At 40.5% G+C, this 24,537-nt stretch overlaps 1 protein-coding gene across 1 annotated transcript in view; it reads left to right on the forward strand.

Moving 5' to 3' along the window:
• LOC306768702 (multiple C2 and transmembrane domain-containing protein 2-like) overlaps positions 1-23,702 on the forward strand; it is a gene marked incomplete at both ends in the record, with an annotated part of 44,183 nt that extends 20,481 nt beyond the window's left edge. The window contains 15 exons of the mRNA XM_079257119.1: positions 1,392-1,562; positions 4,144-4,274; positions 8,589-8,775; positions 10,239-10,332; positions 10,414-10,516; positions 10,602-10,704; positions 10,884-10,985; positions 11,079-11,153; positions 12,209-12,328; positions 16,375-16,488; positions 20,574-20,615; positions 21,831-21,940; positions 22,187-22,296; positions 22,655-22,752; positions 23,655-23,702. Of these exons, the coding sequence (XP_079113245.1) occupies positions 1,392-1,562; positions 4,144-4,274; positions 8,589-8,775; positions 10,239-10,332; positions 10,414-10,516; positions 10,602-10,704; positions 10,884-10,985; positions 11,079-11,153; positions 12,209-12,328; positions 16,375-16,488; positions 20,574-20,615; positions 21,831-21,940; positions 22,187-22,296; positions 22,655-22,752; positions 23,655-23,702 (1,608 nt within the window). The remainder of the gene's footprint in view (positions 1-1,391; positions 1,563-4,143; positions 4,275-8,588; positions 8,776-10,238; positions 10,333-10,413; positions 10,517-10,601; positions 10,705-10,883; positions 10,986-11,078; positions 11,154-12,208; positions 12,329-16,374; positions 16,489-20,573; positions 20,616-21,830; positions 21,941-22,186; positions 22,297-22,654; positions 22,753-23,654) is intronic.
• Between the last annotated feature and the right edge of the window lie 835 nt (positions 23,703-24,537).

Below are 24,537 nucleotides of genomic sequence, written 5' to 3' on the forward strand. Positions count from 1 at the left end.
CTGAAGCTTCACCAGCAACTCTTTCCATGGTGAAAGGTTTGCAAAATAGCATCCAGTTTCTGTAGAGGACTGGGACGTGTGGTCAGATAAGACCACTGGTCTTTCCCATGTTCAACACAAAGCTCAGTCTGTGTGTTATATAAGTACATCATACACCCACTATGTAGAGAAATAGGGAATGTAGTTAGAAATGTTTTCGCTGCTCATGGTTTGCTTTATGGGGGAGCTCACTAAGCAGAGGAGCGCCACTAAGAACATCTAATACTTTAAGGAACAGCCCTAAAAAAAAGGAAAAAAAAAAGTCTGGTTACATTTTATTTCCAGTGAGGTTCCCGATGTTTCTTAAAAAGAACGGCATTATTTTGTTGACGCTTAGTGCTTATTTATTATTAATTTTAATTAAGTAAATCTTTTTTTAAAAAATGCCCTGGTGAGCTGTTGTGGTTCCTTCAGCAGCATTGCTTGTTGGACGCTGTGAGGATTCATACGACCGCTTGATATGTCCAAACTTTCTGTCCTTTATTCTTATGAAACAGCAGCATGCAACAGTAGGGAAGGGGTTTATATTTTTGGCAGTAATCATACTTTTGACTGTGCTACATGCATTATAATGCACATGACTTTAATAGTAAAGCCCTCTCAATTTTAGTCTAAGTAGCACAACAGATGATGCTAATTAAAAAGAATTATAGAATTTGTCATTAAAAGTCAGACTTTTGTGTCCTGATGAGGGGTTTTATCCACAGAGCAGTTGCTGAATGTGTCTTTGCTTGCTTAGCATGCTTCTGTCTGCACACTGTGTCCAAGCAGCGCATGCAGCTTTGCGTTGCGGTGCAGAAATAACCTCCGCCATCTTCGCTCATTCATTAGTCAGAAAAAACCTTGACGGTTTCTGCATGCTCTCTGGCTTCTTTCAGCTGCTGTCGCATTGCTGGACAGGTGCTGCCTTGATCAAAACCTGAATTTTTTTGCCTGCGCATGTGTCAGAACAGAGTGGGACAGCGTCCGTTCCATCTGCCAGTAAAATGTGGATTAAATGAATCTCAGTGCTGCACAAAATCTTCCTGTAAGATCTGCTAAATATCTTCCAATATTGTCCTTTATAGAAAATCTGATGCAGGTCTTCTCTACTTTCTCAGAAATAATTATTTTCTTTTTTCTCTGTATTAGTAGAAAGAAATTCTTTTCAGAGTCCAGACCTGAAGCTTGTTGCTGATTTTTAGTCTTAAATTCTGTTAATTTAAACTGAATTTTCTTAAAATACTGAATCTATGTGTTTTATACGAAAAGAAATTCTCTTTAGTTTGATTCACTTTCATTTTAAATCCCTAGATTCCTCCATTTTTCCCCTTTATCTGTCATGTATTTAGTTTGTTAACCCTCTCTTGCAGTCTGGAGGGACATCTCAGAGTTCTCGTTTGTCAGACACGCTGAAGAAGAGCCAGCTGTGGACGTCTGTGGTGTCTGTGACACTGGTTGAAGGTCAGGAGCTGCCAGTAGACACTCAGGCAGGCCAGCTCTTTGTTCGCTTCAGACTGGGAGAGCAGCAGTATAAAAGCAAGGTACTGGTGGGATGCTGATGTTTTCCCTCCTCCCTCTGTTGGTCCGTTTGTTCCTAAAGTGTTTCCTGTTTCCACCACTTTTTTGTCCTTTTTTTCTGTTCTTCTTCCTTCAAAGCTCCTGAATTGTCATGTATCTGATCAAAGCCTCTTAAATGTTCACAGTAAACATGTATTTTTCTTACCGCACAACTCCATGTATGGGGTTTTAATACCTATATGGAAGAGAAAAACAAAATAGCAAACATGCAAAGTATTTTCATGAATATCTTGAGTTAATCGGTTTATAAAATTTGCTGGTAAACAGTCGTATGTCAGGTTTATGACTTTGCACTAGAAATCAGACATGCAGACTTGTTAGGAAACCTTTTCTGTGTGCTGGTGAGCTGGATGGTGGGTGAACAGAACATTAAAAGCAGGTCAGGAGCGCCAGCTGAGACTTTGACTGACCTCTAAACTCCACCAAGGAGGAGAGTAAAAAGATGATGTTGTCAAGGTAACATGAATCATTGATACATCCCATCCTTTGCATAAAACTGCTTTTCCAGTAACAGATTGATCCGCCCACAGAGCAGGAAGTAGCTGTACTGCAGATCAGTTTTCCCCACAGCTGTCAGGCTTTTCCACACCAGCAAAATGTAAATATTATTTATCTGGTCGACTCATTTACATTGTACTCGCCAGCTCCTTTAAAGGTTCAGTTTGATAGTTCTGGGTCTGACCCACTTTACCTTCTACTGGTTAACTAGGGCATGTACAAATACATCAGGCGGGTGGAAATTGTGGGATAAAGTTATTTCCAACGATGGCTGGTGAGTTTACCAAAGAGAGACATCCTGCTGCATTCGTTGCTGTGGGTTGCTGTTTTCCACTTCGTTTTCAGGCTCTGATTCAGGTTCCAACATGTAGGGCTGTATGCTATGTGTTGACATTGTATTTTGTTTTTTTATTGAGTTCATATGAGCCTAATCCTTCTGTTTATGAGATGTTACAATGACGGCGAAAGCAGGTGCGGTGCGCGCTCCTGATGTAGTGCAGAGGCGGGAGGCGGGGCTTAATGCAGAAGAGTCTCAATCCACTCGTTTTGCCCACAGGCTGATCTGACAGCCTACGGAGAGGGTCGGTCTGAAGTAAATAAAGCGAATATTTGCAAAAAAAACCAAAAAAACCCCAAAAAACGATAAAGGTGATCAGTTGGACCATTAAATATCTTGTCTTTGTTGTGTATTAAACTGAATATGTTAAAAAGGACTTGAAACTTATATTCTGTTTCTATTTACGTTTTACGCTACATCCCAACTTAATTTGGGAGTAGGATTATTTTATCTGTGAAGATTTATCAACAAACACATGAGGAAATACTTTAATCCTTGTCAGGAGGGAAATAAGAGGACCCAACAGCAGATGAGTAAACTTGACAAAAGACAGTTTATTCATAAAAAGGTCTCTGTGATCACACACGATCACAGAGACCAGACGTTACCAGAGAGAAGTGTACGCAACGATCCGGCGGAGAGTAGGGCTCAAATCAGGGTAGATATACTGCAGCCATGAAACGAGATGATTGCCTTCAGCTGGGAGGAAAACCTGCCAGGAACAAAGGCTCCGCCTAAAAACAACAAAACACACACACACACACACACACACACACACCAGGACCCTCAGACCCATGACAATCATGGTTCCTCCCCTCATCCTGTAACATGTTTTCTGCCCTTTAAAGGGGTAGTTCACCAAAAATGTGTTTTTTAAACTGTAAACAACATAGTATTATTTAAATGTGATGAAAACTACTTATACTGTTGTAAAAATGTATATATTTATTTATTTTAAATCTGGATTTTGTGGAGTCAAAAAGCTCCTTCAAGGTAAAGCCAGGTTTTGTTTGGTGATGTAAACCTGATGCTTCTCTAAGTCACAACCAAATGTTACAAAAACAACGGATAGCCCCTCCCTTTAGATGCCAAAAAGGCAGATTCACCATGCAGACATAGAAACCCCGCCCACTAATGCATGTGTACAAATGGGAACTTATCTGCTGTATCACTGGTAACACTGGACTTCATTCTTTACTAGCTGATCTTTTTGATTATTGTTTATTTCGAACAGTAATTAGATTATAACTCAAAGATGAATATAAAACGACAAAGCAAACAAAATTAAGAAAAAATTTAAGACAAATAAAAAAAAACAACTCATCTACTGACGGACAGCAGCTCAAATCGTAGCAGCGGCACTTCCAGCATCCGCCAGTCGCCACAGTTTGCCAGAAGCTGTCAGAAGGCAGCGCTGCAGCGCTAACGGCTCACACCGATGCGGTTCAGGACCACCTTGTTCTTCCACCACTCTGTAAATCTGTGCTTATAGCCTGATCTGCACATCATTCAACCCTGCACATGTATTCACAACACCCCCCCACACACTTTGCCCCCCTGCATCTGCACTAACGTCTGCTTCTGTGCAAAGTCACCGGATTTGGCCAAAATAAACTTTCACAATTCAGGAAAAAGTAAACTACAGTAAATGATCATAGATACGATCTTTTCTGACTGTTTTTGTTCTTTCCGTCTTCTGTGTGACCCAGAACCAGTGCAAAGCGCCCAATCCTCAGTGGAGGGAAAGATTCACCCTGAACCAGTTCTCGGAGAGTCCACAAACCCTGGAGGTGGAGCTCTGGTCCAAAGAGGGACGAAGGACTGAGGAGTGCTTGGGGACGTGAGTAAACTCTAATCTTCCATCTTTTTTCATGATGCAACTAAAGCGGTGCTTCTTGGTCGTTTCTCTGACTGAACAACAGGACGGATTCAGAGATTAAGAGACAGAATTATAATCAGAAAGGCAGATGGTCCTCACAGCTCATCCACTCTGCTGCTGTCAGCAGTATTTATTCCTGTGTGTTAGTATTACTTATCCACTGTTATCACTATGTTTATACATGCATATGCTTCCAGTTAGATTTGTTCCCCCCAGTCAAATTCCAACTGGTTTCCAGCTAATTTCCGCCATAAACCCGGTGAGAATTGGCAGGGAAGGGAAAGCCCCATGCATGGAGGAGTCAGACATTTCAAGCTGCTGCATCTGTATTACAATTCTTCTGTTGCCTCAGATTAATCCTGCTTCCCCCCCCCCCCCCCCCCAAACCCGGGACTTTTATGAGAGGAGCAAGTCCCTCGTAGATTTTATCCCTGAAACCAGCAGAGCGCCAGGAGGAAGACTGTTTTTCAGGGATTGAATGTGGTTTTGTTATGAACTTTGTTATGAAGCAGAAAACAATAATCCAACTCCCCCCCCCCACACTCTGCACACAACCAAGAGGTCTGTCAGGGCTCCTCACATCAGCCTGTCCCACTGCCCAGTACCAGACAAAGCAACAAGTCAGCAGGTCTAGTGGTCCTCAGTGATGGAGGTAGTGGGGGGGAGGATGAAGAAATGCATTCATTTTGGGACAGATGACAGTCAGGGTTTGGCTGTAATGAGCTCCTGCAGTGAGTTTTTTTCATTCGGAAAGCTTTTTATATTATTTTATAATCAAACACTAATAATATTCCTCTTTACTACAAAATGGATGCAGTTACAAAACGGTAAATGCTCTTTATTCTTCTCTTTAACATCCAAAAACACTTTTAGTGTGTCTTCCTATATCCTGCAACAACTGAGATGTTTTCTTTTATTTTTATAAATAATCAGAAGTATTTGCTATTTCTATATTTAATCAAAGTCCACAGGAAGGCTTAGCTTCTGTAATACACACAGAGTGATCATTAAAACCGTTTTTAATCGATTTTCTATAGAAATAAAGGTGATTAAAACTATTATTAGTTATTATTTATCTTAAACAAAACTTGCCTTCTTTAACCTCAATAAAATACCTTGAAATTAGAAATTTTAACCAAAAATTGTCCCTCTGTGATGTACCAAGACCTCCATTCTGTCGTTACATTAACAACAAACACACAAACAAACAAAAATGAAAGAAACCAAAGTGATCAAAAATAGTCACTTTCCCCATAAAGAGTTAAAGAAGATTTACGGTTAGACAGCATTAAAAACTTTTATTGACTTTATCTCTCTTCCTGTGTAATGTGGGAATAAATAAAAATAATTATTAAACTCGTCCCTCCATTTGCAACGTTGCGATTTCTATTAACGCTAATTTATCTAATATTCATGCGTTTCTGCACATTGTTGCAATTATATCCAATTGTTTTGATAAATCTCAGTGCTGCTCTGTGATCTGAAATACAGTCATCAACTCTACTTTTGTTTTTATCTGTGACTTTATTCTGTTAAAGAACGTTAGAATATGATTAAATGATATTTAAAATTAATTTCTGATGCCTTTACAGGAAAAAAAAACAGTCAAAGTTTGTCACAATTTTCACAAAAGCTGCCATAAAATCCAATATTTTGTCCCAACAATCACGAAACAATGATGCAGAATCTTTGAGGGACTGATAAACGTCGTAGCTGTAATGTTAACCCAGCTCTTTACCCTGCAGCATCGTCCCTTCTCATCGGCGGGCTGAAAAGTTTGGTCTCCGTAGCAACACAAGTCCTGCTGCTTAGTGAACACTTAGCTTTACATTCCCTTCTGGTCAACATGGCTGTGAACATTTCTGTCTTTTCCGGTTTTCCTTCCTGTTTCTGTATGAGAAAAAGATCTGGTAAAAGTGTGTGTGCAGACAGATTCTGCAGATCTAAAGGCAGCAAGAGGTGGAATGAAAACCTGCTCCAGGGACATCACTCTACCTCTTCTTCATGGAGATTAGTTTGTTCTGTGTCTAGTGCTTTGAGATGTTTTGAAGCTCTAGATGTTTATTTAGGCTGTTGATATGATTTTTACGTAGCTAAGGGAAGAAGATGGATGGATGTGGCAGCTCAGCAAGAGGAATAATGACTGGTATGGTGTAACTATGTAGGGTGGCTTAAACTTACCTACAGAGGTTATAAAGTACACATGGTTTCTAATATAAACCTGATTATAACCCTTTTTTTTACCCAGTTAGGTGAATTTTGTGGTAAAAATTCTGCTCTGCTGAATTATTTCTGTGCTGATAATCAGTCATCAGTGCTTACAGATGCTATGTTGAGAGTTTTGTCAGATTGTGACTGAGTTCAGTATATTTTAGAGATAAGTTTTGTTTTTTATACATAAACGTTTGTTCTGAAGCTGAAGGATGAACTTAGAGCTGGTTGTGTTGCAGATCTTTTTCTTTTTTCATTTAAAAGGGACAACACATATTAACGGACACAAAAAAAAAGGAATAATGACAGAGTCACAGACAAAGATCTTCCACACAGTCTGATGTTTACGACATGACTCAGCTCAACTTTATTTATATAGCACTTTCACACAGCGCCAGCTGCAGCAAAGTGCTGAACAGTAAAGACATACAGTGAGATTATAACAATAGAAGTTAAGGGAATAAAAGATAAAACAATAAAAGCAATCAGAAGTAAGAAATGAAAACATAAAAAAAACAATAAAGCAGTACATAAGAGAGAATAGAAAAGCAAATTGGATAAAATGCCAGATCATAAAAATAGATCTTTAGGCGTGTTTTAAAAGTTGAGTGTTGTGGCTTCTCTAATTTGTAGTGGCAGAGAATTCCACAGAGAAATATGAGAAATACTAAAGAGAATAGTCATCGGTGGTTGCATTTCTGGTTCTTTTTTTCACCAATATCTGAGTTTTATTCATAATATTTTGATGTGTTAAAGTCTTTATTATCAGCCGGGATGCTGTTCCATATTTTAGTTCAGTTTGCTGATCTCACCTGTTGACTGAAGGCTGTGCATCTATTAATTTAATTTGATTTAATTTAATTTAATTTAATTTAATTTAATTTAATTTAATTTAATTTAATTTAATTTTCCTCACAATATTCTGTATGTTTAAATGCAAAGAATAAATTCTTCTAAATTTTTTTGCAAAGAACTGGGTCAGGTTTTCCAAATTCCCTGACAAATAGAGGTAAACTACGAGGAGAAGTGTTGCTTTAGGGCTTTTAATGGCTATTATTTGTCCTGAAGTCCTTGCCCCCCCCCCCCCCCCCCCCCCCCCCCCTCCAAATTCTGTTTTATTATCTTATCTCATATTTCTCTCGGGAAATGTATCTAATCGTGGAGTGGTTGTGTAAGATTTCAGTAATTCCAACCAGCTGTTGATCATCAGGAAACATCATGTTGTCAGCATGATGCTTCATCACAAACAGACACAGCTTTTTTTTCTGTTTTTTCGCTGCGTCATGCTGAATTTGGTCAATTTTGGGACACCTTCCGTGTGCCAACCTCTTTGCTTCTGCTAAACTCCTGGGAGAAACTTTGAGCCTCGTCGCTTTGAGTTACGCCACACAGATGGGGGTCTGCAGAAGTTAAAATGCATTCAACGCTCATCCAGCTTTTCTTCTTCATTTGGCACTTTGCAAAACTCTTAAACCAGTGGGGATCATGTTTCACACCCACTTATGAACAAATTCCAGTTTCATGTCATGATCCATGATCCGTCTGTGTTTTCCATCACGGTTAACATGCCTGGCTGAAGAGAACACATTATTTCTAACCAGATCATGGGTCGACAGCTCCGGTCCTCGAGGGCCTCAGCCCTGCATATGTTAGGAGTTTCCCTGCTACAACTCACCTGAATCAAATCAATGGCTAATTAGCATAATTGTGCAGAGTTTAACATTAAACATGACATACAACGCACTTGACACACATCACTATACTATGTCTGATGTGTGTCAAGTGCGTTGCAGCAGAGAAACTCTAAACACTTGCAGGACTGCGGCCCTCGAGGAGCGGAGCCGCCCACCCCTGAACCAGATGTCTTTAGATGTTGGGATGAAATATTTTTATCGAATGCTGAAGCAGTCTGACCCAAAAGTAAAGATAAAATGACAAGCGTCTGCTTGTGTTCTGATTGGTTGACAACGATTTGATAAAACCGCGGCTCTCAGACCCGTGCCATGAACTTACATTTCATGTATGTGTGTTGACTGAGTGTGTACTGTATGTGTGTCTGTGTAGATGTGAAGTGAACCTGTCTGGCATTCCTTACAACACGAGGCAGGTGTTCAAACAGTCACTGGACCACGGCAGAGGACGCTTGGTCTTCCTGCTCACACTGAGCACGTGCAGCGGCGTCTCCCTCTCCGACCTGTGCGCAGCACCGCTGGATGAACCCGGTGAACGACAGATCCAGCTGAAAAACTATGTCAGTATCTGAATTCCTCTCTAGCATCCGCTTTCTTGCTCCTCCCTTCATCGCATCTTGTCATTTCTGCACCTTGGTTGCATCAGAAAAACGTTGAGCTGAGTTGAGATTTATTCCCCTGCAGGAAGCTGCCGTTACAGGGAGACAAACTGTAGCCATGTGAGGGTAAATGTTTCGCGTCAGAGCTCAGGCTATCATGTCTAAACGACACTCGATTGGCGTTAAGGGCCACGCAGTGCGCCAAGGAAACAGTGCTCCCACCACCAGCCTCCTGGATTGTTGACCCAAAGCAGGTTGGCTCCACTGATTCATGCTGGTGATGCCAAATTTTGATCCTGCCATCTGCAGCCTCAGTGAAAATGGAGATTTATGAGATTGCGCTACACATTTTCAGTCTTTAACTAAACTCTAGAGACTGTGGGACATGAAAATCCCAGGGGATCAGCAGTTTGAGAAACGCTTAAACCACTCCGTCTGCCACCAACAATCACGCCGCACTTAAAGTGAGACGCTGCTTGATGAGAACATTAACTGAAGTTCCTGACCTTAATCTGCAGGCTTTTATCTAATACACCGCTAACATGTCCCTGGATATGCTGCCCCGGCCGATTGGGTGGATGTATGGAAAGGGAGGAGTCCAGGTGTTCCAGATAAAACACACTCTGAGGTTTTAATGGCCTCCTCTCTGTGATACACACTACGGAGGAGGAACTTGGCACTGGAAAGATGAAAGAAAAAATAAACTTGACTTGGTAATCAGGGTGTAAATATTAGCTTGAAAGAGGCTGTTACATCATTGTGAAGCTTTTTGTGGCCGTCATCTGTTCTGTGTTGAAGCGCCAAGAGATGGCAGTGTCTCCCTGGTTATATAGCAAGAGCCCAACTTGGACTCATCCTTGGTAGAAACAAGGATTTTTTTTTTTAAGAAAGTCAACCCACTGAAAAGAAACCAGGTGTCACATGCAGCCAGTGGGTAAACTATAATTCATGTTGTTCAGAAACAAGGTGGGAGTAAATACTGTTTTGGAGAAAGCAGCTCATTACAGGCTGCCATAAAAGTTGTAATGAACAGCTTTTACGTTGAAGCGTTGTGCTGCTTTTAGATGTTAGATTGGCAAGGATGGCTGCACCTAATGCCAGAAAGGTTTGAATTGACTTGCAGGGACTTGAATGTTGCTTGTGATGTTTATAATGTGTCAAAGTGTATGTTTATAAGGGTTTATTGCCGGTGGTGTGAAATGTAGTTGTAACTGTGGACCTTTCTGGGATGGCTTCAAGCTGCTTTGGTAAAAGTCAGATCAAATGTTTTCTGATTCAGCTCCAAAGAAAATTCGCTTTTGCTGTAATTTCGTGCAATAAAACCCAAACATGGCTGGTGTGAATGGTATAAATATTGGTATGATTTAGAATATTTTGTAGTATTTAATGAGGTATTTACTCAATTGTTTTGTGGCGCTCCTCAGAGTATGAAATGTTCCCTGAAGAACCCCAGTGATGTTGGTTTCCTTCAAGTCAAAGTTATCAAAGCTGCAGATCTGATGGCTGCTGATTTAAATGGTATATTATTTATTTTATTATCTATTTTCAAAATCAGAAATCAACCTGAAATGTTTTGTTTAAAAGAGTTGTGTGTTGTAGGTAAAAGCGACCCATTCTGCGTGTTGGAACTGGGGAATGATCGACTGCAGACCCACACCGTCTATAAGAGCCTCCACCCAGAGTGGAAAAAAGTCTTCACATTGTTCGTTCCAGTTTCTCTTTTTATCGTTTGTACTGAAGACGAACTGCTGCTTGTTGGTGTCTGACCGTCTCGTTTTCCTCTGCAGCCCCGTCAGAGACATTCACAATGTTCTGCTTGTGACTGTCTTTGATGAAGATGGAGACAAGGCGCCAGACTTTCTAGGAAAAGTTGCCATTCCCCTGCTCTCGGTACACACTGCCTCACTAATGCAGACAATACACCAGTCTATTTGCACTCTGTGTCTAAATTAAAGTGAAGAGGGCGAAAACACTTCAGCAGGTTGAAGACTTGCTAAGATGTAATCCAGCGTGACTGATGGTCAGGTTCATGGAGGAGTTCAGCACCTGATGCCCTTTCTGTCCTGCAGATCCGCAGGGGACAACAGATCGCCTTCCCACTGAAGAAGGAGGACTTAGGTGGGCTGTCGAAGGGGAGCATCACTCTGGAGCTGGAGGTTATTTTTAACCCTGTAAGTAGAAGTTCACCCCACAGGGAAGACACAAGGACATAATGGCTTTGAAAGACTCAATGCTTTACAACTGTCTCTGTTTTCCTTTGTCAGGTTAGAGCCAGTACAAGAACCTTCCAGCCCAGGGAGAGGGGTTTTATAGAGGATAATCCTAAATTCTCCAAAAAGGTTAGACATTTTTCACTAAATCTACCATGACATGCTTTTTCATTTTTTATTCCATTGATTTAATCTTCCAAGGCAGCAAAAACTGATGCAATCCATTGAAACTTTGTTAAATTAAGGAGTCTAATTTGATTGATTCAAGACAAAAATGTGTTTCCTGGTGAGCAGCTTCTGCTTTCTCTGCTTAACAAAAAAAATTCTTTGTTGTTGTTTACAGATTAATCACATATTACATATATATACATATTATATATATGTAATATATATAATATGTATACATATTATATATATATATACATATATATAATATGTATATATATATATATATCAAGCAAACGTCCACTTTATAACGAGTTAATTGGAAAAACGTGCTAACCAAAATAATTTGTCTGCAATTTCTTTCTTTTTTTTGTGACCTTCCATTATTCAACCAGACAGAGCTGAACTCCACTGCAGATTATTTTATCATTTATATATATATATATATATATATATATATATATATATATATAAATATATATACACAAAAAAAAGAAAGAAATTGCAGACAAATTATTTTGGTTAGCATGTTTTTCCAATTAACTCGTTATAAAGTGGACGTTTGCTTGATTTAACCGAACTGAGCTTTAATTGAGCCCAACTGTGACTGAATTCCAGCTCACTGTTCTGCTACATTAGTTTGATATACAGTGTGCAAGACAGGGTGCGAGACAGGGTGCCTGACTGTCTGTGCTTCCCACAAAGACTCATTGTTGTCAGACAATACGTTGCTCGCTAACGCCAAAATTGGCTTACACGCGGAGGGCTCGGCTTGTAACGTGCGGGTTGTAATGTTGGAAGTCTTGCTGGACAAAATCAGGTCAGATTACTGACATTTTCATACCCCTTCCTGACCACAAAGACCCATGCCAAAGCACACCGTTTCGTTAGCCGACTGCAGGTTTCTGTCACCGCATGAGAGGAATGTCTTGAGAAACACACACTGCCTTAAAACATCATGAAGTGTAACTGCAAGCATCCGCTGCTGTATTTATCCGTTTATTGTGTTTATCTTTCAGGCTCTGGCCAGAAACGTGCTGCGTGTTCAGACACTTTACAGGGCTATCATGTCGACTCTGCAGTACATCAAAAGCTGCTTCCAGTGGGAGAGCGTTCAGAGGAGCCTGCTAGCCTTCCTGGTGAAGTGCTTTAACAGCTTATCAACACACTATCTGCATTTCCCTCCTTTTCCCTCCAAGGCTGCAGAACACAACTGCAGTCTGGCCAACCCCTACTTGAACTCTCCCAGAGAGAATCTTAATCAATGCAGCATTGGACTCAGCAGAAACACAGGCTTGGCCCGGCTCTTTGTTGGAGTGGACGCTTTCAGTGTTGCTCGTCTCATGGATGCAGAGTTAAGCCTCAGCTGGAGAGAGTGGAGTCCCAGTGGAGTCCAGATAGTCTATTTTTGTTCTATTTCCCTGACAACTCATTAACCCTCTGTCCAGTCTGAGTTTAGTTTGATTTGGGCCCCATTATTCAGACAGAGGTTCAATTAAAAGACGTTTCTGATAAGGAGGGGGGGGGATCTCCTTCCTGTCATGGCTGAATACAAACGTAAAGCAAGTGTGAGGACGGAAACGTTGAGGTAGCCTTTTAGCCTCTGTCTTTAAACTGCAGAGAGAAGGGAGCGCAGATCTTTTCAGCATTACTCTCTCACAGGTCTAGTTTGATAAAAAAAAAAAAAAAAAAAAAAAAAAAAAAAAACAGCATACAGCAAGTTCTTCATTAACTATTCAAGCAATCAAGGTCATGGAAAGTTCTTTTTGTTTTTACAGCAGTCGTCCTGTAGATGGCACTAAAGCTTTGTTCTGTTGCAGGACTGATGGAGATCCAGCGTTATGGCTGGAGGTACAGTTTGTTCAATTTGCTGTGAAAAATGGGAGTTTTAGAGGAGATACTAACTGCCTGGCTTTGCTTTGAGTCATGCATGTAGTTTCACACAGTCAGATTGTACTGAATAAACTGCATCAGTCCGAATGGGATGAGCCAACCAAGTCAACTTAAGTTATTCCTTTAACCAGGAGGAGTTTTCTTGCATTTCATTCCCTGCACGTACCATAAATCGTAGCTTGGTATAGTATTGCTGTTTTTACCTGACAGCTCAGTGTACGCGCCGAAATAGAAACCATAGGAGCAAGGACAAGTGTGCAGCATACACACACACACACACACACACTCCTCCCACTGCGTCTCGGTGTTTGAAAGACAGTACCATCTGTAGTCTTGTTTTCACACCAATGCCCGCCGTCTTTTCAAGCCTCAGTGAGAAGAAATAAATGGCTGCTTAATGCCGCCACATCAGCGTAATGAATCAAAGTTTGCCTCTGTATGACAGGATACAGTGACGAACCACCTGCACCATCTGCCAGCTGTCAGACAGACTGGGCTGAAACAGTCAGCGTGTCTTGGTGGGGGCAGGTTTTTTTTATCAGTGAGAAGCCTCATGGTGGCGTGTTCTCGTTCTTACCGCTCTGCTAAAATGTTTCATTTACGCTGCCTTTAATGCTGCTGTTGGTAATTTTCTTTTAAAAAGAAATAATCTTCTGTAAACCAGAACAAAGAATGGCACCTCCCATCGTTCCCACTTCAACTAACGCCCCACCCAAAAGCACCACGAGGAGGTGGGTCACTATAAATATCCATCCGCGGAATAAACGGTGTTTTCCAGCTTGTTGTGCGATCTACATGAAATACTCGCATCTGTGTCAACTTTTCTCATCTCTGTCACTCGTGATGGGGATGATCTGTTGGCCCCTCCTCCGTCTGAGAATAAATTCCCCAAATTTACTGCGCAGCTGCTGTTGTGTGATCATTAAATAAATCAAGAGGAGGAGAAAACATCCTGAGGTTTTGACCATAATGCAAAAGTATTACGAGACACCTGGGACATAAACTGAAAGAGTGATGCTTCATCAGACCTGTGGAAGCAATCTGAGCTTAAATTCCCCTCTTTTCCTAACAGGATATGTTATTTTTAACAGTGGAAGCTGCTGGGGATAACAAGGTGCAATGAGTGTATCAGTGCTGAAACGATGTGTTCACTGGACCATTTTTTTTGTCAGTAAACAGCTCATTCAGGATTACAGAAACATCATTTATGTCACACTTTAGGAACTCACACATTATTCCTTTTGACTTTAACACTCACGTTTATAAACTGCTTTAACCTCTTTTTGATGAGGTTAAAAGGCAGAGAGATGTGCAATGCAGATCTCTGCAGACACTAGGAGGCACCAGTCCTAACACGCAGGGATGAAAAGACTCTACCGAGCATTTTTGCTTCCAAACTAAACACTTCAAATCCCAAGCAATTTATGTAACATAAACATGGGAACATCACTGTCCACTTTAGAGCTTCAGCTAATTTCTACACAAACAAGGTGTCATATGAAAGCAGAGACTGCTGATTACAAGCACGTCTGTCTCATCGATGTGGGACAAAAAGTCACGTCTTACTTTTCCTGCTTTATCGTCGGAGATTGATTTTATTATAGTTAAAAAAAACGACTAATGTGCTCTGTTAGGACTGCCTTTGTTTGGAACGATGCTGGTAGTTTCCATGAAGATGAAGGGGTTAAATAGTGATGTATTCATTCTTCCTGTGTTATGCCACATTTGGGTTTGGACTCTTTCCCTGAGTTCTCCCAAATAATGATTAATACGTGTTGATAATCAACATTGAGAGATGCATTAATTGTGTAACTACTCTATTTTTAAAACTGCATGTTGATGTTTTAAACTTCTACCTTAGCACAGTTCCTCATCAGACATTAGTTCACTAAATCCTTGTGATTTGTGCTGCTATTCTCCAGTTTTGTAGTTTTCTCTTGGGAGATGAGCGTTTACGTCTCCTACTGCTTCCCGGTGAATTTACTCTGACACATCTTGAGTCTGACTTATGAAATAATCTCACGTCTCACTTTGGGCTCTGAGATCAAGGCTATACGTACAGCCTTCATTGTTTTGAAGATGAACTTTATTTTTGGTGTGTCATGTCAGACAGGAGGCGGAAAACACAGGCTTTGTCAGAAGAAGGTTAACTGACTGTGGCTGTTAACTTCAGTGGCTAATTTTAGCTAATGTAGGTAAATTTATGGTAACTGCTGTGAGGACTTGAATCCTCTTTGTTTGTGCTTTTATTGCAATAAAGTTTAGTTAAGTAAATTCAACATTTGCCACTTTAAAACAGCTAACAATGCTAATCTGCCCTCCCTTCCACTTCAGTAGCACTCTCAGCATTTGGCAGGGATTTCCTTTTTTTTTCTTAAGATTTCTGTGATCCGTTTCGTTTCCCCGGAGCCCCTTTTGCTGTCCAAAGCTGTGTAATGCTTCTCAAGCTGAAATGAGCTGCAATTATCACCATCTTCATGGTCTGAGTATACATTTCCACCAAAGCGTGACTTGCTTCCCCCCCCCTCTGATCCAGAATCCCTCAGTCATTACAAAGTCCTCACTAATAAAACATAACCCCGCCAGCAAGGAACTGGTTTCATCTCGTCTCCCAGGCTCCGTTTTGGCTTGTGATAACACAGACAAGAGCGTGCTTGGCTCTTTGCACATTAAACTGGTGGTGGCGGCGGCTGTGGGAGGGAAGGGGGGGGGGGGGGGGGGGTCTGATCTGATATCTTTTATGTCAGTCGGTGCCTCAGAAGAGAGTGATGTCTATACCAGATGTTAACTTTTTATAAAAACCTGTAAACCCCTTCCAGCACCTTTTGGCTCACCGCCGCTTTGGCCTGTGCCTCCCCCCTCCCCTTAGATATTAAATTGAAACATGACAGGCCATATTACTTTGTTATGTTATGTGCGTTGCTTGAGCCCAACACAGGGAACATGCATCGTATGTGACAGTGTAGATGTTAGTGACATTTACACACGGCCTCCTGCAGCTGGAGTGAGACGGATCACATTTAATGCACACAAGATGAGTTGGAGCAATTAGACTTATGTGGTAATGTCAATACATGTGCAGAGGATGGAGTTGAGATGGAGTCAGGCCAGCAGAGCAGATTAGCGTTGCTGCACATTACATGCAGCTCAGGTCTTCATTAGCAGGACTAAGCTAACAGCATGTCTTCAGTGGTACATAGAAGCATCCAGGATGTGACTAAAAGATTCCCCTTACTTTTATTTATTTATTTATTTTGTACTAAAATCTGCCCTCTTGCCCCTCTGCCTGCAGGCTTTTGTTTTGACAGTGTGGAACTGGGAGTTTTACTTTTTGCCCTTCATCCTGGTCCTGCTCATCTCATGGAACTACTTCCAGATCCGCTCTGGACGTGTCAGTCAGGATGTGGTGAGTCCTAAGCGGCTTCGTCAGCCTCGACCTGCTGGCTTCTCTTCACACTCCCTCTTTTTTTTTTCCAGAAAAATAATTAGAAGCCAGCATGTTCCCATAGCAACCGGTTGAACATGGCCTCATAAAACATAATGATAAAATAACACATAATACCAAAAGCATAGAAAACTCGCTGAATGGACTAATGTAGCAGAGCATTATAGTGCAAGCCAGTTTACAGCGCTTGTCCTTTCCTAGCAGTTTTATTTCTTTTTCTCCTCTCTGTTTTTTTCCCTCTGCTGCGCTCTGATTGGTCTGTTGCTTGCTGCTTGTTTTGACGGGTCAGATTAGAAGAAAAAAAAAAAAGATTTATCACTCTCTCTTATGAAAAGGTCAGAACGCACGGTGCTTTTTGCCCCCCAACCATGACCACACTCCGTCTCGCTGCCAAAAATGATTTTTTGTGGCCAACACAGGAAAAAAAACAGCTCAGTGTGTTGAACATGGTGATGGCCGTTCAACACGGACTGTGTAAAATCATGTAAACCAAAGGAGTCCTACCACACGACACTTCCTATGCCCTGAAATCTGTCAGAAATCCTCTAAATAAAACCAACAAATAAAACACAAGCCTTTTAATAAGAATTTCTCAATTAACTGCCTAAATTTAAAAAAATGTCAGAAAGTCTTAGATAAATATTGTAGTCTAGCTGAAATCTTTCAAATTTTTTTGCAGCATTAGTTTTTTATTAAATAGCTCAAACGTGATGTGTTTAATGATCAATCATGAATGAATCAGTTGAACTATAACGACTGAAGTTTATGTGTTTGGGTTTAATAACTGCGCTGTGATGTGAATCGAATATTGATCATTATCAAAAATAGGAAATGTGGTTTAATTAGTGATGACACATCGGTTTAATTTACGTTCCTGGTGAGGTGGGTTAAGTAATAGTAGCATAATGTAGTTTTGTTAAATGTACAGAAGCAAAACAGAGAAAAAAACATTTAAATGATCACAGTCATGCGGCATTAAAGGAGCAGAATGTAGAGTCGCTTCAAGCTTTTAGGAAAATTAGCTAAAAATAAGACAAAGCGGCAAACTAAACAGCAGCTTTAAAGGAGCATTTGCACTTCAGAAACATGGTGCTGCAACATAACTGTGAAAGAAGATCTTAGAACAAGATTTAAAGCCTTATTCTACCTCAGTGATTCTCTTCACCTGATCCTATAAACAAAAACAATGTGTTGAATATTAAAGTGCAAACAGATCAGTGTCATTTCAACACTGCATCCTGGAGGCTGTTTTTCCAATAAACACAACTTTCTGGGACAGTTTGGCTGGTTTATTATTTTAGAAGTGACTGCAGATGTTGAGCCTGCAACACGTTGCTGAGCTCATTCTGGTCGCCGTGATAGTAGCGTCACATCTGTGCTGTTTCACAGAGCCAGATGTTGGCAGGAGTTGGGTCATATACAGATCCATGCCCTACCACTGTTTACATTTTAATGCTAATCAGTTTGAGGTTTTGACCAACAGACAAACCTGTCATACAACACTTATTCTCAAAGTTATGGAAAAATAATGTGGCTCAATCAATGCAAAATTTATTTATAAAAGAATTTTTTTTTTGCCAATTTATAGTTCAGCTAAATGTAGGGATGCACCAGTATCAGTTTGATAAGAAGTGCGTGCACATGTACTTGGTATGTTTAAAAGTGTTCCGATACTACACAATATGAAAAAGAACTAGGGATGTCTAAATGAACATTTTAGCACAGAGATGTATTGATAACGTTTATCAATGGTTGTCCAGAATCAAAGTAATTATAGATTTTAAAAACGTGAATTTGGCTTGATCTCATTGAGAGAAGCGGATATTGGGCATAACGTTGCACATCTGTGAACACGGTCCACCTAAAACTACTTTATCCTCCTCTTTTCTGAGGTTCCTGACAGGTTTCATGCCGTACATTGAGAGGATCGCCACAGGATGACCCATTTAATGTTTCACACAATGAGCCACTCAGTCCAATCTCCTTATCACTGAACCGTAATGGAATTTATTAGTACTTATATCTGTGCTCAGCATTGGCAAAGCACTCAAATGTAAGTACTTGTACACTCGGTTTGAGAAAAAATGTGGTATTTTTTCATCCAAGCAAAGTGGTTTTCGAGGCCAACTCACAGAATAGGTTAAAAACTACTGTGAGTTGTAATTTTCCCCCTTGTGGACGGCAGAGCTAAGGCTTTGAAGACAACGCTAGTATTTTTAAGTTTCACTCCGGCAGCAGTGAACCCATGAAAAACTGGTGTCTTTAAAATGTCCCAGGATGTACAGTTGTGCTCATATTTATTCATACCCTTTCATTAAAGAAGAAAAAAAAACAGCTGCCTGTAAAATAAGCTGAAATTGACTAAAGTAATAATAAATAAAAATTTTACGAAAATTATTACATTGTTTTCTAGTTCTCCTTCAATAGAATTTTTTTTTAAAAAGCAAACAAATAAGATAATTTATTACACATTACATCACTCATAAACTAAAATTTTGTTACACAATCCTTTAATGTTTCCGCTACAGTATTTTCTGTTCCTCTCAGTCAGACTTCTGCACCTGTTGACAGGTATTTTGTCCCACTGTCTTCATAAGAAAAATGCTCTAATTTGTCCAGGACCAATTTGTTTTCGTTTTTTTTCTTTCTTCAAACTCAATTAAATGAAAATACAGTGTCTTATATTAATAAATTATTTTTTTTTGCAATTTTTTAGTTATTGTTCCTTTTTTAAGTCTCCAATTATTTGAGTGACTGTTGTAAATTCAGCCTTTTCTTTAATGAAAGGGGATGAATACATATGAACACAACTGGAACTGGAACATTTAAATGAATGGGGATCTATAAGTATGCTAATCTGGAAACACCCACATATCCTGTCTGTAATAGTATTAACTTTGCTTTCACCAGTTTAGGAACAAAGATAGATTAGCTCAGAGCTGCTAGCTAGCAGTAAGCTAGTGCGTTTGGCTCTCCGGTTGCCATGGTCCCTCTTTCTACTGCTAGCTAACAGCTCTGAGTTAATCTATCTTCTCAAGCTACCTTCTGGCGCGAACGTCTTCCATTAGCACAGCTTGCCAAGTAGTTTCTCACTCGTTTCTGCTTGGTGCCAGGAGATAAGTCCGCTAGCTTCAGGCTAATACTGGTTCCTGACCCTTTCTAGCTTGGTTCCCCTGAAGCTAGCGCCTTCAGAGGTCAGCTCCTGTTTGACCTGGAGCAAACAAGCTTCCAGCCAACTCCCACTCATTAAAGGCTTGTTGAGCTTCAACTTTTCTCCATCATCTGCTAACTTTTCTTTTGAAAACATGCTAATTAGCTTTATTGGGTCATCCTGCTAGCAGCCAGAAGAGCTTTCTTCAATAATCTATGCAGAACGTTCAGCTGTCTGACTTCACCTTTCTCAGACATTTGACGATATGCTCTGCAGATAAAGCAGTACTCTCGCCCTGATGGCTGATTTTACTCATCACATGTCTTGTATTGCAGAGAAAATACTTTATCTACATGTTAAAGGTAAAAAATGGGATTCTTCTGAGTGGTGTTGTCAGACGTCTGTTCATAGCGTTAAGGGTCTCTTCAGGGAAACAGATTAGGTTCTTCAGCTGTTCCACTGTTTTGTTTCTAATTTCCGTTGTCTTCCGCTTTACTGTGACGAGTGTTTAAACTCTAGCTTTTCAGCATTTTAGTTTATCTCTGTAAGTAAACATTGCTAAAACACAAAAAGTGGCAAGAGAAACAAATGAGAAGCTGAAACTGAAGCTTCTGGCAGGAAAACCAAAACAAGAAGCTGAAAGATGGTAAAGCCCTCACCAGAGCCGAGGCAGACATATGCGCGTGGATTTATCACTCTGATCAAGTGAACAATGCAATTGCTACTGATAAGGATTTACAATATTCTGGTGAGCTCAGCTGCCCGCCTCTCAGCTGTCATACAGTGCTGAGGCTAATCAGGAGGCTAATCTCATGGTCACCAGAGACAGAGACACTTTATTATGTCTGATCTTGGAATCCCTCGAAACTCACGTCTCCGTGTTTTTCCCTTTCAGGACAGCATGGATTTGGCAGATGATGAAGAGGATGATGAGAAGGTATGTGCGTCTGAAGATGGTTTATTTTTAGTCGCTCACAGCTGACTTTTGCACACGGATGAATGGAAAGGAATCATCTTCATTTCCCATGTTGACTGAGGTGTCTCCCTCTGATCTATGGCTGTGTGCTGCTAAGCTCTTCATTCAGCACAAAATCCAACCACGAGTTGTTGTTTTTTTTACTCAATCTTACTAGAAAGACATTTAGCCTTAATAAAGACCTCATCAACCTGTTTCCACTTGTCACAACTCATTCTTATGTAAATAAAGGAGGTGGAGAGAAATGTCCTGTTGCATCTGGGAACGTCCCTGAGCTTAGCACACCATAAAATACCATCAATATGGAACTAATGACTCACTTGGACGTGCTTTTTCAGAGCTCTTTCTGAAAGTTTGTGATGACTGCTGAAAAGCTTTTAGGCAGGGGAATATTTCTTCAGTGATAGTCGGCATTTTGAATGGTCTGATTTGGAGTGGTTCTCATACTGGTTCCAGTGGGAATATGACCCTGAAATGCCTGGAGGGCTGTCGTGCAGTGATGGATGTTGTGGAGAGGAGAAACTGGATTTGTCTTACATGTGGTTTATGAGTCACCGTGCATCCTTCCTGCCTCATCATCATACTCACAGCGCCCAGCTCCTCTCTTTAGACCCATAACCCTCCGTTAGTCTCCGATCTTTTGATGTGGACACGTCTCTGCCTGGAGTCTGTCTCCCCCTCTAGAGTATTATCTCTTCCCGCCAGAGTCTGGGCCGTCCTCTGAACAATACTTCATCTCATTTTATGACGCCACATCCAGCCCGGTTCTGAAGAGCTCTCACCTTTAAACTTTCCAGCACGGACCCGACCTCTGGTCCTGGGAATGTCGCAGTCATCAGCCTGACAGATAAAACCCAACTGGCCCAGTTGCTCTCAAATGGCATGATTTCACTTAATGTGTGCTTAAAAAAAAATTCATTCATAATAAATAGTAACAAGTTCACTCTAATTGCAAATGATTATAATATTTTTAAGCTTTTATCAGGATTTAGCATTAATTCTTCTTTAAGGAGCTAAAAAAGATAGAAAGGTGGAAATCTAATGGGGAGCTTTTGTGATCCACAACAAGCCTTCTATGTGAAGTATGAAGATGCAATCTATTATTTTTCATACTTAAATGAGAAGTTAAGACGTTGAAAGAAAGGTGATTTGTGTTTGTGTTGTTTTCTGCTGCAGGAGTCTGAGAGGAGAGGGCTCATAGAAAAAATCCACATGGTCCAAGACACGATCATCACTCTTCAAAACCTGCTGGACGAGATCGCCTGCCTCGGGGAGAGGATTAAAAAGTAAGATGTTGGAATCCATCATAAACTACGTCGCGCTCCTGCTGAATATTTACTTTAGGTTTAAGTGGAAGAAATGCGATCACAGCATTAAATCCTTTCTAATTATGTCATTTTCTTTCATTGTACCATGTCCTTAAAATGATGGAGATTGTCTTGTCCTGTAATTATATATTTTAAAAAAGCCTAAACCTTTAACACCTACTTTTTTATTAATATTATTATTATTGTTATTATTGTTATTTTCAGCACGTTCAACTGGTCGGTGCCGTTCCTGTCTCTTCTGGCTCTGCTGGTGTTTGTCATCGCTGCAGTCCTCACATACTTTATCCCTGTTCGCTACATAATCTTATTATGGGGTGAGTTTCATTCATACTGCCTTCTTTATCTGCTTTCTGTCATCTCTTAATGTCTATGACTAAAAATAATAATATCTTAGTAATCATTAAATATTATTATATTTTTTTGTATTAAGATTTTTTTATTTTTTTCTTTGTAAACCTAAAACATGTCAGCATTCAGGTAATACAAGCATGTATGCATGTAAAATACAAATCTATGAGTGATACAAGAAAAAATAAAGGAAGACATATTCCTACAGAAATATTCTTTGGACAACACGAGTCCCTTCTGGCAAGTATTTGTTTGTGTGGAAACAAAGAACACAGCCGCAGGAGATCAGGCTTAATGATACGTTGGTGTGAATCTTTGTTTTAGGTATCAATAAATTCACCAAGAAATTACGGAACCCGTACAGCATCGACAACAATGAAGTGCTTGATTTCCTGTCGAGGGTGCCTTCAGATGTGCAGAAGGTAAGCTCGGCTGGATCAGCCGGTCAGGAAGCCCGAAATCCCAGAGCCTGCCAGCTTTACGTCTAACCACAACAACTCCCAGGCATCCCCGACTCTTGTCTGTATAATTAGCTTTGTCTGTATAATTACGCAGCTCTGTGTAATTTCAGTTGTGTTTTTGTGGTGATACTTTTGCAGCGCAGCTTGTTCCCAGGCCGAGGCTGCTGGTGTCACCTGTACGAACTCACCTACACATCATCCTGAAGGCCTCGAGCACAACTTAAAAACATTCGGTGGCTCCTCAGCACCTCCAAACAATACAAACACCTTTTTTTTGTGTGTAGTAATGAGGAAAAATCTATAGGCTTTTTTTTTTTTCTTCATCCTCCCGTCCTCTTATCTGTCTTCTCTTTTCATCCTTCATCCTCTCCCACTCACTCGCTCCATCCCTCTAAGCTGTTTGACCCCGTTTGTCTCCCTCCTTGATGCCTCTGGGCCACGGGGTTGAGCCAAGACACACTCTGTGGAGTGGAGAGAGATGCTTCAGTGTCATTGTGTGTGCATGATGATGATGGGCGTCACCAAAACTGGTCCTTATTTCTCTTGCACAAACACGTGAATGCTTTCATGTTGGTGTGTGTTTCCTTCCAGGAGAGACATGTTAACAGTGTGCGGTGTATAAACTGCTGGTTATTCACTAGCAGCACGAAAAAACAGGCTACATTTAATCATTTTTATTCATAAAATTCCTTCCCTGCTGCAGCATAATCAGCCCCAGGTTGTTACTGAACCTGCCTTTCACTGCGTTTCAGCCACTACTCATCGCTGAATAATAGCAGGAAGTTTTTTTTTCAAGCTCGTGTCTGCCGTGCTTATGTTTCTGTTGCTCGACTAAAGATTATTTATCTTCTGACTTCCTTCAGGTTCAATACAGTGAGCTGAAAGGCAGCAGGAAAAAGAAAGTCTCATAGAAACTACAGCCAGGAGAGGCTTGGTGCGCAGACCTTGAGGAGGACAGGGGGAAACTGTCTGAGCTCTGCAAAGACTCGCTTTGTTCTGGTTTCAGAGATTCAGGAGGAACGGTCTTTCATTTGCCGTGTTGCCAGCCAACACCGCGCTGCAGAGTTTATTTTATCACATTATTTAATGTTTGTGTCTGTATTTCTGAAGACATTTGCACAGTTTTGCAAAGATTGTACGTTGATACTCTGTGTAAAGTTTATTGTTCGGAATCAGAAGCTGCTGTATTTTATATTTTTGGTACGTAATGAAACTCCAGATTCTCATTCTTTCGGGGGGAAAAAAAGCATGATTATCACTGGGATGAATGTATGAATCATTACGCCTCACTTTGACTTGCTGTAAGGTTTGCTTTTTAATAGCAGGCATTTCATGAAGAGAATTAATCATTTTGTATGCCCACATTGATAAGAATATTTATCACTTTGTGTAATTTCTTACAATGAAAACAGGATATATTTGTTCATGGAAATTAATTTAATTTCCTCTTACAGACTTTTGTCTGTATGTAAAATAAGTGCCTGAATTTGTTTTTGTATGTTTTGGATCTATTTTCTTTGTTAGTTGGCTGGGATCCTTATTTATTATTGACATTATCTTCATATCTAACAGTAATAAATGAACCCAGTACCACTGTGTAGTTTGTCCTTTCTGCCTCTCTCTGTGCTGTGTCTCTTCATGCAGCCTCCATCCTCTCCCTGCTCCTCTGCTGCAGGATTGTGGGCGTCTTGCAGCACAGTTTCAGAGCCCCCACTCTTCATTAGGCTTTCATGAAGCGAAGCGAGG

This window comes from Telmatherina bonti (assembly GCF_933228915.1).
Source record: "Telmatherina bonti genome assembly, chromosome: 1".
NCBI classification, from domain to species: domain Eukaryota; kingdom Metazoa; phylum Chordata; class Actinopteri; order Atheriniformes; family Telmatherinidae; genus Telmatherina; species Telmatherina bonti.